This window comes from Salmo trutta, chromosome 27, assembly GCF_901001165.1.
Source record: "Salmo trutta chromosome 27, fSalTru1.1, whole genome shotgun sequence".
Taxonomy (NCBI): Eukaryota; Metazoa; Chordata; class Actinopteri; order Salmoniformes; family Salmonidae; genus Salmo; species Salmo trutta.
In genome coordinates this window covers 39,794,801-39,814,336 of record NC_042983.1, presented here as the reverse complement: position 1 = coordinate 39,814,336, position 19,536 = coordinate 39,794,801, and the positions used below count along the sequence as shown (strand labels likewise).

General features: G+C 44.4%; 1 protein-coding gene across 2 annotated transcripts in view; it reads left to right on the top strand.

Moving 5' to 3' along the window:
- LOC115165020 (probable phospholipid-transporting ATPase IM) overlaps nt 1-19,536 on the top strand; it is a 69,035-nt gene that overhangs the window by 23,725 nt on the left and 25,774 nt on the right. The window contains exons 2-6 of one of the 2 annotated variants that reach the window (XM_029718031.1): nt 1,774-1,862; nt 2,145-2,203; nt 10,192-10,299; nt 14,671-14,784; nt 15,774-15,872. In XM_029718031.1, the coding sequence (XP_029573891.1) occupies nt 1,820-1,862; nt 2,145-2,203; nt 10,192-10,299; nt 14,671-14,784; nt 15,774-15,872 (423 nt within the window). In that variant the 5' untranslated portion in view covers nt 1,774-1,819. The remainder of the gene's footprint in view (nt 1-1,773; nt 1,863-2,144; nt 2,204-10,191; nt 10,300-14,670; nt 14,785-15,773; nt 15,873-19,536) is intronic. The other variant, XM_029718032.1, reaches the window with a different exon arrangement.

The following is a 19,536-nucleotide window of genomic DNA, read 5'->3' as shown; positions in this document are numbered from 1 at the left end:
TGATGACATTGTCCTGATGACATTATCCTGATGACATTATCCTGATGTCATTATCCTGCAGACATGATCCTGGTGGCATTATCCTGATGTCATTATCCTGCAGACATGATCCTGATGGCATTATCCTGCTGACATTATCCTGATGACATTTAAAGCACTAGAGTGGGTGTGGTTGGTTAAAATCAGCTCCTCCTCATTGCTTTAACAATGTGCCCTGTTTGGCAACGGACCACAGACTGGGATGGAACATGTACTGTGTAGTGGTTTTAGAGGGCTGTATAGTTGTCTTCAGGAGGCTGTTTAAATAAGGGGACTATTTGACTTTGGTGTATTTGGAGGGCTTTACACAATGAATAGATGATGGATGGAAGGTAGGCTTGAAGTTGACACTGGAAGGAGCATGTGTGTGTGTGTGTGTGTGTGTGTGTGTGTGTGTGTGTGTGTGTGTGTGTGTGTGTGTGTGTGTGTGTGTGTGTGTGTGTGTGTGTGTGTGTGTGTGCGTGTGTGTGTGCGCATGTGTATTTTAGCAGACTTGGGCCTCTGTGTGACTCTGTTTTAAAACACACATTCTTAAATACACACGTGTGTGCTATAAATATGTCCAGAACTGAGTTCGCCATGACAGCCAATCCTGAGAGGCGGTTCCCACGGGGGACCAGTATGAAAAAAGTGTAAAATCAAATCAAATGAAAATGTATGCACTCACTAATCTAAGTTGCTCTGGATAAGAGAGTCTACTAAATAACTAAAATGTAAATGTTAACCGGCTACACACACTGGCTGCCAGAGTGTTGTTTCATTCCTGATACTGGCTGGCAGAGTGTTGTTTCATTCCTGATACTGGCTGGCAGAGTGATGTTTCATTCCTGATACTGGCTGGCAGAGTGTTGTTTCATTCCTGATACTGGCTGGCATAGTGTTGTTTCATTCCTGATACTGGCTGCCAGAGTGTTGTGTCATCCCTGATACTGGCTGGCAGAGTGTTGTTTCCTTCCTGATACTGGCTGCCAGAGTGTTGTGTCCTTCCTGATACTGGCTGGCAGATTTTGGGGCAGAATGTTTCTTTGAAGTCTGTAAGGCACAACTGCCCAAATCATCCCGAAAATATTCTCAAAAAATGTGACTTCCCGATAAAAATTCTTAAGGCATAAAAAGTGAGGCAGCATGCAGTGTTTGGTAGTAGCTGACACACACACACACACACACACACACACACACACATTATTTTTATGGATATTTTGAAGGGGCACCTCCCATTGACTCACCACCACCTCTCCCTCCCTGTATGAAAGGAAGAGGTCAAAGGTTGAGGAGGCTGATGAAACTGCCAGGCCATACACAGACAGATGAAAAGGATATGTTGATTATATTGAGAGAGAGAGAGAGAGAGAGAGAGAGAGAGAGAGAGGGGAATATAATGAGAGAGAGAGAATGCAAAGCAGAATTAGGCAGATACAAGGTAATTATCAACATCCAGAAAAGAGACGTTAAATTCTACAACCACCTAAGAGGAAGCGATTCCCAAACCTTCCATTACAAAGCCATCAACTACATGTAAAATCTTTCCCAAATGTTCCCAAGCTGGGCTTGTAATTGGCACTGGACACCTCATAGGGTACTTTAACTCCAAAACACTCCCCCATGAGAAGCAGAAGTATCTCATTTAGGATGTTCCACCCTGGGATGATAGTCTGTTACTTGTATTCGGGGGTTGTTAAATTAAGCGAATGGGTATTTTAGTCCACAACTAACCCTGTTCTCTCCCATCCCCAGATAAATACCATGCGTAGGTGAAGAGCGTGAGGAAGAGGCAGAAAACATGTCGTTCTTTGGTCTAGACTATGCCAAGAAGAAAGAGAGTGGTAAGGATCTGCTGGGAGTGTCCGTACATGACTGATCTCATTACATTTCATATTTAGAAATTAGCCGTTGGTTTAGAGATCCACTGTATATGCAGAAGTATGTGGACACCCCTTGAAATTACTGGATTTGGCTATTTCAGCCACACCTGTTGCTGTCCTGTTCTCACTCTCAATTCAATTCAAGGGACTTTATTGGCATGGGAAACATGTTTACATTGCCAAAGAAAATGAAATGGATAAACAACAGTTTATCCTCTCTCGCTCTCGCTCTCTCTCTCTCAGAGTTGGAGAGGAAACTGAGGGCAAACGACAGAGAGTATAACCTCTCCTTCAAGTATGAGGTGAGTTTAGTTGAATGTGTGTGTAAGTGCAAGCCTATGCATTGTTATCCTCAGCGGTAAATCCTCTGGTGTGTGTGTGTGCGTGTGTGTGTGTGTGGTACTTTGTGCATGCGTGCTCTTGTGTATTGAGTTAGTCCCTGTGACCAGACTATACATGTCACTGTCTGGTTATTGTCATGCTGCTGGCAGGCTGCCAGGGGTCTGTCTGGTCTGCTCTGGTCCGGTCTGATTTGCACTGGTCTGCTCTGTTCTGGTCTGCTCTGGTCCGGTCTGGTCCGGTCTGATTTGCACTGGTCTGCTCTGTTCTGGTCTGCTCTGGTTGCCTACCAAACTTGCTAACTGCCTGGTACTCAGCACTCTATTGTCTCTTGAATCACTCTGACATCAATGCAAATGTTCTCAAAAGTCTAATCAAACACTTCATGAGAGCCCATGAGCTCATGTTGCACAACATTTCTATAGGCTATGCAATTGCGTGAGAAAACAGATTGATGGGCCTCTATTAAAAAGAGGAGAATCCCATCAGCTTTCTCTAGGCTAGACCTTGTCACGTCCTGACCAGCAGAGGGAGTAATTGTATTAGTTTTGGTCAAGGCGTGGCAGAGGTTTTTGTGTTTTGGTATGTGTGTCTACGTTCTGTCTAGCTTTGGTTTTCTATGTATAGTTAATTGGGGTGGGACTCCCAATTGAAGGCAGGTGTGTTGAGTTGCCTTTGATTGGGAGTCCTATATTAGTAGGGTGTGTTTGCAAACACTGCGTTTGTTAGCCTGCTACACTGTTGCTGGCGTGAGTATTGGTTTTCCCCCCTGTGGATGCTTTTCTCGTGTTTGATTAAAAAGATGAGTATCCACATTCCTGCTGCGTTTTGGTCCTCCTTTTTTGTGACAGACCTACTATATTTATTTCTCAACTTCCCTAATATTAAGCACATTTCTTGTCTTTACAACAGGAGTATAGCCTACCTGGCTGGCATGAAAATGAACCGGGAGTAAAGCGTCCTCCAGTTGCTATTTAACTGCATAGATGACATGTATTTTTTCCACCTGCCAGTTTCGAGAAAGGTGCATGATAATTTTTGTGACTTTTTCAAATCATAGTCCCATTCCTCATGTAGCCTAACCCATAGGCCTATATGTTTTGATAAGGTTGGTATCACAAGTAAAGTGGCCAAATAACTTCTTAAAATGAAGCACATGAATCCACTTTACAAGGGGTGTAGAGCCCAACTGGCATACATAAGCAGCGTGTGTTTCAAGTTTGAGGAAGATCATTTTCACCATAAAAATGCACCTTTATAATAAAAGCATTACATACATAATCACATTTGCTGTCACTTTTGATAATGGTGTTTTCCCGCTAATTTGCACTTATAGCCTACTACAATGTGCGCATTGCTGTGCTTATAATGTGAAGAAATAGCCTAATAGTTTATCAACATTTTAAGCTAAACGTTCTGATCTGCTAAACATTTGGAAAGTTTTTTGATGCTAGTGGTTGTATTAATTTGGGATTTATCGCATTCCACAACTGTCCCAGTGTCACGTCCTGGCCAGTATAAGGGTTAATTGGTATTGTAGTTTGGTCAGGACGTGGCAGAGGGTATTTGTTTTGTGTGGTTCAGGGTGGTGTTTTGGGAAAAGGGCGTTTGATTTAGTATTTCCGGGTTTTTTGGTTTATGATCTATGTTTAGGTAATTCTATGTCTAGTCTAGGTAGTCTGTGTTTCTATGGTTGATTTATTGGGGTTGGGACTCTCAATTGAAGGCAGGTGTTTTCTCTTTGCCTTTGATTGAGAGTCCCATATATTAGGGTGTGTTTGTGTTTGGGATTTGTGGGAGATTGTTTTTGCATTGCGTGTTGTTGTGAGCCTGCAAAACTGTCATTTGTCGTGCTTATTGTTTTCTTGTTTTTCGTGTTCAACGTTCTTTAATAAATTAAGAAAATGAACGTCAACTCTACTGCGTATTGGTCCACACTATCAGACGACGATTTCGCTATATCATCGGATGATGAAGAAGTGCGTGACAGAATCTCCCACCTAACCAGGACCAAGCAGCAGAGGAAGGAGCAGTGGGATTATGAGTTGGACTATGTGGAGAGATGGACATGGGAGCAGGTTATGGCCGGAGAAGGCCCATGGAGTATGGCTGGTATGGACCGGGAACGTTTCCGAGGATCAAGACTGGCGTTGAAGCACGAGAGGCACCCCCAATAATTTTTTTGGGGGGGGCACACGGGTAGTTTGGCTAGGCATAGGAAGAGCCGGAAGCCAGCTACCCGTGGTTATATGGAGGAGCGTATGAGGTGGAGAGCGCCATAGTGCGCTCCTCAGCGAAACATCTCACCCATACGCACGCACAGTCCGGTGCGCGTTATTCCAGCCCCTCGCAGGTGCCGTGCTAGAGCGGGCATATGTTTGATAATTTATGAAAAATATAATACTGAAATATCACAAGTATATATGGTTTCGTTTTATAAAGCTGTGTCCATCGATAACATTCAATAATTTCTCAATACTTAGGTCACTTTTTCAAAACTCTTCACACAGTTCTAACAAACTTTCAGCTTGGCACAGCAGTTCATTTCACGTTCAAAATGCCCTACAACTACCAAAACACTTCATACATGTCTCAAATCAACTCGTTCTTCCATAACACTAGCAAAGGTTGTCACCCAACAAGCACACGTTGTCACTCATAAAACAACAACCTAAAAAACACTAACAACAGGTAGCATTACACAATGTTTTCTTTACAAAACAAGAATGACACCTCTGTACTGTTTAGAATTCACTGCAGTATATGTTACAGGAATGTATCAGACATGATGCAATATGGTTCAATATGTTTTATGTCATTTTATGGCATTGAGTGATTCCAAAATACAATAATTTATATATAGGTCCAGACTCACATTTAAGCAACTCCAATCCAAAATTAAATCTAGAATCGGCTTCCTATTTCACAACAAAGCATCCTTCACTCATGCTGCCAAACATACCCTCCTAAAACTGATCATCCTACCAGATCCTTGACTTCGGCGATGTCATTTACAAAATAGCCTCCAATACTCTACTCAGCAAATTGGAAGTAGTCTATCACAGTGCCATCCGTTTTGTCACCAAAACCCCATATACTACCCACCACCGTGACCTGTATGCTCTCGTTGGCTGGCCCTCGCTTCATATTCGTGGCCGAACCCACTGGCTCCAGGTCATCTATAGGTCTTCGCTAGGTAAAGCCCCGCCTTATCTCAGCTCACTGGTCACCATAGCAGCACCCACCCGTAGCACACGCTCCAGCAGGTATATTTCACTAGTCATCCCCAAAGCCAACTCCTCCTTTGGCCGCCTTTCCTTCCAGTTCTCTGCTGCCAATGACTGGAACAAATTGCAAAAATCACTGAAGCTGGAGTCTTATATCTCCCTCACTAACTTTAAGCATCAGCTGTTAGAGCAGCTTACTAATCATTGCACCTGTACACAGCCCATCTGTAAATAGCCCACCCAACTACCTCATCCCCATATTGTTATATATTTTTTTGCTCCTTTGCACCCCAGTATCTCTACTTGCACATTCATCTTCTGCATATCTATCACTCCAGTGTTAAATTGTTAAAATGTAATTATTTCGCCACTATGGCCTTACCTCCCTATTCTTACTACATTTGCACACACTGAATATAGATTTTTCTATTGTGTTATTGACTGTACGTTTGTTTATCCCATGTGTAACTCTGTGTTGTACTGCTTTGCTTTATCTTGGCCAGGTCGCAGTTTTAAATGAGAACTTGTTCTCAACAGGCCTACCTGGTTAAATAAAGGTGAAACAAAATAAAATGACACAACAATGTAGGCTGTGTGTAGTGGTTGGTGGTCATGGTATGAAGGTTTGGCTTGGAAAGCCTTTTTCACCTGGCCACAGACAGCTGATGTGTTGTGCATTGAAGTCCACAAGAAAAGGTGAGAGGAGAATGAGTAGATAGTTGCGAGAAAGAATTATACAGTGCGTTTGGAACGTATTCATACCCCTTGACTTTTTCAACATTTTGTTACGTTACAGCCTTATTCTAAAATTGATTAAATCGTTTTATTCCCCTCATCAATCTACTCACAATACCCCATGATGACAAAGCAAAAACAGGTTTTTAGAAATTGTTGCTAATTCAAAAATAATACTGAAATATCATATTTACATAAGTATTCAGATCCTTTACTCAGTACTTTGTTGAAGCACCTTTGGCAGCGATTACAGCCCTGAGTCTTCTTGGGTATGACGCTACAAGCTTGGCACACCTGTATTTGGGGAGTTTCTCCCATTCTTCTCTGCAGATCCTCTCAAGCTCTGTTAGATTGGATGGGGAGCATCGCTGCACAGCTATTTTCAGGTCTCTCTAGAGATGTTAGATTGGGTTCAAGTCCGGGCTCTGGCTGGGCCCCTTGGACATTCAGAGACTTGTCCCGAAGCCACTCCTGCGTTGTCTTGGCTGTGTACATAGGGTCGTTGTCCTGTTGGAAGGTGAACCTTCAACCCAGTCTGAGGTTCTGAGTGCTCTGGAGCAGGTTTTCATCAAGGATCTCTCTGTACTTTTGCTCCGTTCATCTTACCCTCGATCCTGACTAGTCTCCCAGTCCCTTCCGCTGAAAAACATGCCCACAGCATGATCCTGACACCACCATGCTTCAATGTAGGGATGGTGCCAGGATTCCTCCAGACGTGATGCTTGGCATTCAGGCTGAAGAGTTCAATGTTGGTTTCATCAGACCAGAGCATCTTGTTTCTCATGGCCTGAGAGTCCTTTAGGTGCCTTTTGGCAAACTCCAAGTGAGCTGTTATGTGCTTTTTACTGAGGAGTGGCTTCCGTTTGGCCACTCTATCATAAAGGCCTGGTTGGTGGAGTGCTGCACAGATGGTTGTCCTTCTGGAAGGTTTTCCCATCTCCACAGAGGAACTCTGGAGCTCTGTCAGAGTGACCATCGGATTCTTGGTCACCTCTCTGACCAAAGCCCTTCTCCCCTGATTGCTCAGTTTGGCCAGGCGGCCAGCTCTAGGAAGTGTTTTGTTGGTTCCAAACTCCATTTGAGAATGATGGAGGCCACTGTGTTCTTGGAGACCGTCACAATGCTGCAGAAATGTTTTGATAACCTTCCCCAGATCTGTGCCTCAACACAATCCTGTCTCGGAGCTCTACGGACAATTCCTTCAACCTCATGGCTTAGTTTTTGCGCTGACATCCACTGTCAACTGTATATAGACAGGTGTGTGCCTTTCCAAATCATGTCCAACCAATTGGACACCACAGGTGTACTCCAATCAAGTAGAATACTTATGGAAGTAAGGTTTTCGCTTTGTCATTATGGGGTATTGTGTGTAGATTTTTTAAAATGTAATCCATTTCAGAATAAGGCTGTAATGTAACAAATGTTGGAAAAAGTCAAGGGGTCTGAATACTTTCTGAAGGCACTGTATATACGGTACAACAGGCAACGTGATCGTACTGTTTTTAATGTGGCTTCTATGAAAGTGAACTGTGTTTGCATGTAATCAGGGGTGTATTCCGCCAATTCTGTTGAAAAACGTTTCTTAAACAGAAGCAAACAGAATGGGGATAAACATACTTGAACTTGTCCAATAGAAATTCAAATTTGCAAATGCTAGACTAATGATTACATCCTATATCAGCTAGATGCAGGCAAGAGTGTGCAAGGCAGTATTGAATGTGTCACTGTCTGTCACCTTGATTACTTAAAATTCTCTCAACCTGTAAACTTTCATTCATAGGCTAGGTTGTAGTAACCTCATGATGGGTATAGGGAAAAGTTGAGCATCATGCTGTAGCCTAAACCTATCGGTCTCACATTGAGCTGGGTGAATGGAATGTGAATGACAGTCATCCGATATGCTGTGATAGAAATAAGGCCATGCTCATAAAAAAAGCATTATCCTCCCTCATCTTAAACGGGATCGACTGCCACTGGTCTACATGATGCTGATGAAAGCCCCCTTGCTGGACTTCTCTATGCTGCATGTTTGGCTGCAAACTGGACATCTCTTTTACAACTGCAGCAGGCAATCTTATGAGGTGGTGTTGACTGGGAGGGCCTGTGATTGGCTGATATAATAGACAGCCAAGTGGTAAATTGCATTCTGTTCTAAAGAAAGGACTAAGCTTTCTTGCTAATGCACTTCACAGCCAGAATTACTCTACTAGTTGTATCTGCTTGGCAGGGAAATTAGCCTACTATTGTAACGGTCGTCGTATGGAGTAGACCAAGGCTCAGCGGGTTGAGTGCTCATATTTACTTTTATTGAGACACTTAATGACAAAACAAGAAACCAAAACTAACGACAAACAGTCTTGCAGGCTACACACAGCAATGCAAAAACAACTTCCCACACAAGACAGGTGAAAAAAGGGCTACCTAAGTATGACTCCCAATCAGCAACAACGATGTACAGCTGTTCCTGATTGACAGCCATACCAGGCCAACAAAGAAATACACAACATAGAAAAACCATAGAAATACAAAACATAGAACAATACCCAAAAACCCCGGAACACATAAAACAAACACCTTCTTACATAAGTACATATCCCAACAAACCCCGAACCACATAAAACAAACACCCCCTGCCACGTCCTGACCAAACTACAATAACAAATAACCCCTTTACTGGTCAGGACGTGACAACTATTTTATCAAGCCAGGTAGTTTTTTTACACAACTTTTCACATTTCACATAACACACATTACCTGTCGTTGTTGATGAAGCCGTCTGTGTCTTCAGGGCAGTAACTCGGGTCACTATCAGAGGCCTAATGATGGCGTGTCTTTTTCATAGGAGTCGAGGGAGACTGGCAACAACGGAGGAGGTGTCAGAAATGTACTTTTATTGTTGCCTGACAAGCTGTGAAAATAGCAAGTGAACATTGAATAAAATTATTTTTGGAGGTCACTAAACCATTGCAATCACATTGGTGGACATGTTATGATACCCACCTTTGCTCCTTCTGATTGATCCCCTGGTCAGCAACAGATGCCGGGACCTGTCTGACACCCAACTGGGCACTTTGTCTAACAGAAAAACAGGGTCAACGATGGTCATCATCCCTCAATTATAAACATAGCTCGAGAAATAACGTAATCTTGTTTGGAAGCTAATTCTATGCTTTACAGATGTAGACACTGGCTCCAGATTGGATTAGATTCAGGCCTGTGATGCCGTTACACTATGCAGTCAACTGTGACATGATTTGCTATGGCCCTGGCTTGGTTTGAGTTTATTGCTACAACTTAGTACAACGTTGTAGTCCGACATGAGTTAGCAAGGACCACCATAGCTGCATCCAATATGTATTTGTGCCCTAGACATGGGTTGCACCTCGGAGGCTGGTGACTGTTTCATCTAAATTACACTAACTTAGAGTGGCATGGAAATAATAAATTACTAAATAATTAGTAGGAAACAACTTTTCCATATTATCAAATTTACTTCAGAGAGATTGCAATGTTGCCATTACTACTAGCAAACGTCATCAAAAATAGCTAGCAATGCTAATGTTAGCTAGCTAAAATACGGTGGTTCCCTCAATCTTAGTCAGCTGGCTAAAGTTATACTGCATCTAAATTCAATCTGGCGACATCACAGTCATGACAAAAGGTTTTCCTACTAATTATTTGCCTTTTGAAATGTTATCGTTTTTCCAAGCCAAATCCGAGTTGCCATGAGGTAGGCTAACGTTAGCTAGCTAGCTAGGCTTTTCAGTCAGCCGTGATCCTTTGAACTTGTTCATTAGGGGCGATGAAACAACCAAAAGGGTTCTGACTGGAACCAAAAAGGGTTCTCTTATGGGGACAGCCGAAAAACCCTTTAGGAATGCTTTTTTTCTAAGAATGTTGGCTGGGTGATGCTGAAGGGGTTTGGGTCAGTGTTCTGCAGTGTTCAGGTTGTGTGTGTGTTGATACTGTATGTGTTCCCTATCCCCCAGGTTGGCCTACTGTCTGCTCTGAGATGTGTGTTCTCCTTGCTGTGCAGCAGCAAACAGGGAGGCAGTGTGAGGATCCACTTCGCCAATCCTTTGGGGTCACTGAGAAAGGTCCTTTGTTTTTGAAAGAAAAGCTATTTTTGTCCATTAAAATAACATTAAATTGATCAGAAATAGTGTAGACATTATTCATGTTGTAAATGACTATTGTAGCTGGAAACGGCTGATGTGTAATGGAATATCGACATAGGCATACAGAGGCCCATTATCAGCAACCATCACTCCAATGGCACGTTGTGTTAGCTAATCCAAGTTTATCATTTTAAAAGGCTAATTCATCATTAGAAAACCCTTTTGCAATTATGTTAGCACAGCTGAAAACTGTTGTGGTGATTAAATAAGTAACAAAACTGACTAGTTGAGTATCTGAAGCATCAGCATTTGTGGGTTCGATTACAGGCTCAAAATGGCCATCAGTCTATTCTTTATTTTATATCACCGGTACGCCTCCGAGGACCAGGCTACCCAACTCCCGCTCTACGCACGGCTACCATCAGGCCTCTGCACAGCCCAGTCTGCCCTGTACAAGCACCCCGCTCGTACAGGGCTACTAGTTCCATCCAGCCAAGACGGGTTGTGCAGGAGGTAAGATCAAGACCGACTGTGCACCTCCATAGCCCTGGATTTCCAGCTCCTGTCTCTCGTGCGGACCCGGAAGTGCGTCAACCCAGTCCGACTCGTCCTGTTCCCGCTCCCCGCACTAGCCTGGAGGTGCGTGTTCACAATCTGGTACGCCCAGTACCAGCACCACGCACCAGGCTTCAAGTGCGTAAACCCAGCCTCGCCAGTCAACAGTCACCAGAGCTGCCCGCCAGTCAACAGTCACCAGAGCTGCCCGCCAGTCAACAGTCACCAGAGCTGCCCGCCAGTCAACAGTCACCAGAGCTGCCCGCCAGTCAACAGTCGTCAGAGCTGCCCGCCAGTCAACAGTCGTCAGAGCTGCCCGCCAGTCAACAGTCACCAGAGCTGCCCGCCAGTCAACAGTCACCAGAGCTGCCCGCCAGTCAACAGTCACCAGAGCTGCCCGCCAGTCAACAGTCACCAGAGCTGCCCGCCAGTCAACAGTCGTCAGAGCTGCCCGCCAGTCAACAGTCGTCAGAGCTGCCCGCCAGTCAACAGTCGCCAGAGTGGCCAGACTGCCCCGAACTGCCGGAGTGGCCAGACTGCCCCGAGCTGCCGGAGTGGCCAGACTGCCCCGAGCTGCCGGAGTAGCCAGACTGCCCCGAGCTGCCGGAGTGGCCAGACTGCCCCGAGCTGCCGGAGTGGCCAGACTGCCCCGAGCTGCCGGAGTGGCCAGACTGCCCCGAGCTGCCGGAGTGGCCAGACTGCCCCGAGCTGCCGGAGTGGCCAGACTGCCCCGAGCTGCCAGACTGCCCAGACTGTCCCGAGCTGCCAGACTGCCCAGACTGCCCCGAGCTGCCAGACTGCCCAGACTGCCCCGAGCTGCCAGACTGCCCCGACAGCCTGGAACGGCCAGAACCGGAGCCACCTCCAGAGATAGGTGGGTTGGGGAGGGGGGGTGTAGCACAGTGCCGTCGTTGACGGCAGCCACCCTCCCTTCCCTCCCTTTAGTAGGGGGGAATTTTTCTTTTGGTGTTGTTTGGGGTTATTTTTGTTAAGGTGCTTCCGGGGTTAGCACCTTTAAGGGGGGGGTACTGTCACGTCCTGGCCAGTATAAGGGTTAATTGGTATTGTAGTTTGGTCAGGACGTGGCAGAGGGTATTTGTTTTGTGTGGTTCAGGGTGGTGTTTTGGGAAAAGGGCGTTTGATTTAGTATTTCCGGGTTTTTTGGTTTATGATCTATGTTTAGGTAATTCTATGTCTAGTCTAGGTAGTCTGTGTTTCTATGGTTGATTTATTGGGGTTGGGACTCTCAATTGAAGGCAGGTGTTTTCTCTTTGCCTTTGATTGAGAGTCCCATATATTAGGGTGTGTTTGTGTTTGGGATTTGTGGGAGATTGTTTTTGCATTGCGTGTTGTTGTGAGCCTGCAAAACTGTCATTTGTCGTGCTTATTGTTTTCTTGTTTTTCGTGTTCAACGTTCTTTAATAAATTAAGAAAAATGAACGTCAACTCTACTGCGTATTGGTCCACACTATCAGACGACGATTTCGCTATATCATCGGATGATGAAGAAGTGCGTGACACCCAGAGTAGAGCTGTGTTTGAATTTAGTACTCATACTAACCACAAGTTATGTTGGCTGACAATTTGTTAGCTACGCTATCCTTACGAACCACATAGCATATCATTACAGCACTATGTACCGGTATGTTAGCTAGCTACCTAACGTTAGTTGGCTGCTAATACATCAAACTTGGCAGTATATTAACTACGTATATGCTAGCTAACTAACTACCCAACTGTGTGTTCATGAATTGCGTTTCGCTCTCTGAAATTTCAGAGCGCAAACTGGATGCTCTGGTCAAGGAGTAGGGTTGATCCAAGCATTTTGACCTCACAATGGCAGTCAAGCACCCAAGCTAACTGGCTAACGTTGGCTAGCTTGCTATCTACTTCCAGACACAAATGAGAGAACACCTCACTCTGACCATTTTACTCGCCCTAGCAGAGCTGGTTAGGCTGTTTTCATGTTGTCCAGAGTGTTGGTGACTGTAACTGTCTGCTGGCAACAATTTAATTGTGCTTTTTTGTCAATGTTTACTGACACCGTCCATATTCAATGGGTGTTCGTAAATGTGTCAGTTATTGTGTGCTCTGGCACACTCAGACAAGAGTGCTTTGAATCGGAGTAGATAGCCAGAGTGACTTTTCAAACGCAACCTATTGACTTGATTATTCTCGTCATTCTTAGCTTAGCTAAGTGGTATAGTCATTGTGTGTTGTCAATGGACATTGTTAATGAAGTCGTAAGATGTCTAGCTAGTCATTTGTTACGCTAACAAGCTAGCAAGAAGTTGTATCGCAACAGCATCAACGTCCGGTAAACAGGCAAAGCGCTAGTATGCTCCACTGAAAGGATACCATTCGTTTACATATGCTAAAATGAACTAATAGTATGTAGTATATACTTATTAAGTATGTAGTATACAGTATGTTAGTATGGGTATTAGAACACAGCTTATGTTTGGAGTATTTATTTCTCTCACAGAATAGGTACACTTTTGTACTATTTTGGATATTAGATTGACAAAGGCTAGTGCTTTTGCTGTTCATTTGGCCAACTAATCTTGTTGGTTGATGAAAATATGCACAGTTCTTCCAATATCTTCAATATGTGCCTCGGAATTGGATAAGGACGCGCGCAGTTGCGTCCCCGAAGTGTCAGTCTTCACTTGTAGCCTGAGAAAGACCTGATCAGAAGAAGGAGAGCCATGTGAGTGAGAGGTGCTTTGGAGCACATGGCACACAGGGAGAAGGGAATTAAACATTTTATATTCAGCCCAAGGGCACAATGGGGGGTATAATGGCCACACATTATGGTCTTGAACCGGAAAAGGAGAGGAGAGCGGGTAGTTAGTAGTATTGAGAGAGGAGGCAAGGGTCTGATCCATAAAGTTCCCCGCGGCGCCGGAATCCACTAAAGCTGTAGACACAGGACATGAGGGACAGTCAGCCAGAGTGATGGGTACTAAAAATAGTCAAACAGGAAGAGCAGTAGATGAAATACTCACTCCTGGTCCCGGGGATGTAACATCACGTGACCGTCCCTCTGCTCTAGTGGATCCCGGATTCTAAAGTAACGGACACCACTGGTGCTTGTGCCCTCCCTGGCCACAGTACAGAGGTCCAGTCGTATCCGTCTGAGTCGTTCCGCCGCGGGAAGACGTGTGACCCCTACCTCCATGGGTTCAGGCTCTGATCCCGAACACTCGCCGAAGGAGGGAGAGAAGCAATGGAGATGCCGACGCTCCCAGAGGAGGTTATCCAGACGGATGACCATCGTAATGAGTGCGTCCAGGGTGAGGTTGTCATCTCGGCAGGCCAGTTCTGTCTGGACATCCTCGTACAGATCTCTTCTAAATAAAGTGCTGAGCGCCAGCTCATTCCATCCACCGGAAGCTGCTACTGTCCGGAAAGTAAGCACATACTCAGCAGCCGTCTGATTCCCCTGCTGAAGGTGATGCAGACGCTCACCTCCCTCTCTGCCCTCCGCGGGATGATCGAAAATACATTTAAACAGAGCCATGAACCCCTCATCAGCCTCGAGCTCCTCCTCTCCTCTCCCAGACGGCTGTAGCCCATTCCAATGCCCACCCAGTCAGCACAGAAATAACCATGGCATCCTTAGACCCCTCGGTGGTGGGAGCTCCCATCTGATGTGCGAAATAGAGGGAGCACTGAAGGAGGAAGCCACGGAATTTGGATGATGTCCCGTCACTTTAAACTTCATAGGCATAATATGATCTCTTCTCCCTTCTTCCCTCTCCCTTTCCCTCCATCCCTCCCTCCCTCCTCCAGACTAATGCCATTAAGACATCTAAGTACAACACGTTTAACTTCCTGCCCCTCAACCTCTTCGAACAGTTCCAGAGGATCGCCAACGCTTACTTCCTCATTCTGCTGTTACTCCAAGTGAGTGGAACACACACACACACACACACACACACACACACACACACACACACACACTTTTAGCTAGCGTATAAATACTTATCAGGCCCATGTTAGTGCTGAGCAGATGACTATAATTGATATGATTGATGTGATTCACAGAGTAAAGTTATAATCAGTAAGAAAACAACATATGACTGAGTGAAGTGCATTAAGATTACTGTCACGCCCTGACCATAGAGAGCCCTCTGGGTTCTCTATGGTGTTTTAGGTCAGGGCGTGACTAGGGGGATTTCTAGTTAGTTTATTTCTATGTTGGTGTATGTGTATGGTTCCCAATTATAGGCAGCTGAATATCGTTACCTCTAATTGGGGATCATACTTAGTGTGTTCTATTTCCCACCTGCGAGGTGGGATATTGTTTGTATGAGTGCCTATGTGCGCTACGTATTGCACGTTCATTAATTCTTTGTTGTTTTGAAGTTTCACTGTAATAAATATGTGGAACTCTACTCACGCTGCGCCTTGGTCCGATTATCTATATAACGATCGTGACAATTACGGGAAGTGACATACTCAGAACAGGAAGTTGACTCAGCATTTTAGCAAAGTCTCGTTGTCATATAGAGGGTTACACACAACACAACACATACCTAGAGTGAACTCATCACAGCGTACAGTATGTAGAAACAACTATGGAGACTAGTAGAGAGCAGAGCCATATACTGTACCTGTAGGTAGATCTGTCTTATGGATCTAGTAGAGGGCTTCCTGTCATCTATTCTGTCCTGTTCTGAATGTCTATGTGTAGGCTTGTGTTGTTCCCGTGTGTGTTTTTATCTGCATACTAACTGTATATGTTGAGCTCATATCAACACCATTTACAACCAATAACAATCTCTCCTCCCTATCTTTTTTTGTGGGGGGGGGTTATAATGAATGTGAGATTTTGTGTAGATTTAGAAATGTTACCTAAGCATTTGTTGAATGTTGTGGATGTGTTACGGTAGGTGATTCCTGCAATCTCCTCTCTGTCCTGGTTCACAACCGTGGTCCCTCTGGTCCTGGTGCTGTCTGTGACGGCTGCTAAAGACGCTACAGATGACATCGTGAGTATGAAGAGAACTCTGCCTTTGGGCCTTACCCACCCTCCTTACCACTATATTTGGGCCTTACCCACCCTCCTTACCTCTGTATTTGGGCCTTTCCCACCCTCCTTACCACTATATTTGGGCCTTACCCACCCTCCTTACCTCTGTATTTGGGCCTTACCCACCCTCCTTACCTCTGTATTTGGGCCTTACCCACCCTCCTTACCTCTGTATTTGGGCCTTACCCACCCTCCTTACCTCTGTATTTGGGCCTTACCCACCCTCCTTACCTCTGTATTTGGGCCTTTCCCACCCTCCTTACCTCTGTATTTGGGCCTTACCCACCCTCCTTACCTCTGTATTTGGGCCTTACCCACCCTCCTTACCTTTCACATCTTACTGCTCTTCAGCCATTCCAAGAAGACATTTTATTCGCTTTTCCTTTTCGTCTACAGTTCATTTGGAAAGTATTCAGACCCCTTCACTTTTTACACATTTTGTTACGTTACAGCCTTATTCTAACATTGATTCAATTGTTTGTTTCCCTTCATCAATCTACATACAATACCCCATAATGACAAAGCAAAAATAGGAAGAAAAAAAAATTTAATATCACATTTACATAAGTTTTCAGACCCTTTACTCAGTACTTTGTTGAAGCACCTTTGGCAGTGATTACAGCCTCAAGTCTTCTTGGGTATGACACTACAAGCTTGGCACACCTGTATTTGGGGAGTTTCTCCCATTCTTCTCTGCAGATCATCTCAAGCTCTGTCAGGTTGAATGGGGAGCATTGCTGCACAGCTATTTTCTGGTCTCTCCAGAGATGTTCGATCGGGTTTATGTCTGGGCTCTGGCTGGGCCACTCAAAGACATTCAGAGACTTGTCCCGAAGCCACTCCTGCGTTGTCCTGGCTGTGTGCTTAGGGTCATTGTCCCATTGGAAGGTGAACCTTCGCCCCAGTCTGAGGTCCTGAGCGCTATGGAGCAGGTTTTCATCAAGGATCTCTCTGTACTTTGCTACGTTCATCTTTACCTCGATCCTAGCTAGTCTCCCAGTCCCTGCTGCTGAAAAACATCCCCACAGCATGATGTTGCCACCCCCATAGTTCAATCTTTGTTTCATCAGACCAGAGAATCTTGTTTTTCGTGGTCTGAGAGTCCTTTAGGTGCCTTTTGGCAAACTCCACGTGGGCTGTCATGTGCCTTTTTCTGATTAGTGGCTTTCATCTGGCCACTCTACCATAAAGGCCTGATTGGTGGAGTGCTGCGGAGGTGGTTGTCCTTCTGGAAGGTTCTCCCATCTCCACAGAGGAACTCTGGAGCTCTGTCAGAGTGACCATCGGGTTCTTGGTCCCCTCCCTGACCAAGGCCCTACTCCCCCGATTGCTCAGTTTGGTCGGGTGGCCAGCTCTAGGAAGAGTCTTGGTGGTTACAAACTTCTTCCATTTAAGAATGATGGAGGCCACTGTGTTTTTAGGGACCTTCAATGCTGCATATTATTTTTCTTAGCCTTCCCAGATCTTCCAAGAAATGTGGAAAAAAGGAAGGGGTCTGAATACTCCGAATGCACTGTATACATTTCCCCTTCTCTGTAATGATTTGTTCACCTTTGACCATCTGACCCATCTGACCTTTAACCTTATTGTCTGAGTTGACCCCTGGATAGGGAGGTTTTGACCTCTCAACAGGTGTTAGTGGTGCAGACAGATCCACGCTGACATTATCCCGTTTTATTGGCGACACCTCTAGGTACCATGGTTATTATAGTAAACTAAAACGGAAAGTTACACTAATCAGGAAAAAATATTTTGTAAACTGAAATAAAATTATTATCAAACCCGTTTGAAAAACCTTACAAGGTATTTTACATATCAGCTAACCACTTCATATGGTATAGCAGTCAGACTGCACACTTGATGACATAGCACGCAACCATTGGTTGATTGGCACACTCGATGACATGGCACGCAACCATTGGTTGATTGGCACACTCGATGACATGGCACGCAACCATTGGTTGATTGGCACACTCGATGACTTGGCATGCAACCATTGGCTGATTTGTCATTAGTAAATCAGATCTAAAACATAACTGGAACTAAACAGAATTTTAAAAAAGTCCCAGAAATAAAACCTAATATTAAAACACAACACTATAATAACCTTGCTAGGTACACACACTCACATCACCTAACCCTTCTAAAACATCACCTAACACTTCTAGAACATCACCTAGCACTTCTAGAACATCACTTAACCCTTCTAAAAAATCACCTAGAACTTCTAGAACATCACCTAGCACTTCTAGAACATCACTTAACCCTTCTAAAAAATCACCTAGAACTTCTAGAACATCACCTAACCCTTCTAAAACATCACCTAACACTTCTAGAACATCACCTAGCACTTCTAGAACATCACCTAGCACTTCTAGAACATCACCTAGCACTTCTAGAACATCACCTAACCCTTCTAAAAAATCACCTAGAACTTCTAGAACATCACCTAACCCTTCTAAAACATCACCTAGAACTTCTAGAACATCACCTAACACTTCTAAAACATCACCTAGCACTTCTAGAACATCACCTAACCCTTCTAAAACATCACCTAGCACTTCTAGAACATCACCTAACACTTCTAAAACATCACCTAGCACTTCTAGAACATCACCTAACCCTTCTAAAACATCACCTAGCACTTCTAGAACATCACCTAGCACTTCTAGAACATCACCTAGCACTTCTAGAACATCACCTAGCACTTCTAGAACATCACCTTACCCTTCTAAAATATCACCTAGCACTTCTAGAACATCACCTAGCACTTCTAGAACATCACCTAACCCTTCTAAAACATCACCTAGCACTTCTAGAACATCGCCCAACCCTTCTAAAACATCACCTAGCACTTCTAGAACATCACCTAGCACTTCTAGAATATCACCTAGCACTTCTAAAACATCACCTAGCACTTCTAGAACATCACCTAACCCTTCTAAAACATCACCTACCACTTCTAGAACATCATCTAACACTTCTAGAACATCACTTCGCACTTCTAGAATATCACCTAGCACTTCTAGAACATCACCTAACCCTTCTAGAACATCCCCTAGCACTTCTAGAACATCACCTAGCACTTCTAGAACATCACCTAGCACTTCTAGAACATCACCTAACCCTTCTAAAACATCACCTAGCACTTCTAGAACATCACCCAACTCTTCTAAAACATCACCTAGCACTTCTAGAACATCACCTAGCACTTCTAGAACATCACCTAGCACTTCTAGAACATCACCTAGCACTTCTAAAACATCACCTAACATTTCTAGAACATCACCTTACAATTATTCTACGATAACTAGTGTTTTCCCTGAATTATGAAATTAATCCCAGACATTATCTGTGTTCACCTGACTGTTTTTCCAGGGTTAGTAAATGGAGTGGTGGTCAGGCAGTAATAGCAGAGGAGTGTATTGTGTTGTGGTAGTAGAGGAGAGTATTGTGGTAGTAGAGGAGAGTATTGTGGTAGTAGAGGAGTGTATTGTGTTGTGGTAGTAGAGGAGAGTATTGTGGTAGTAGAGGAGAGTATTGTGGTAGTAGAGGAGAGTATTGTGGTAGTAGAGAAGTGTATTGTGTTGTGGTAGTAGAGGAGAGTATTGTGGTAGTAGAGG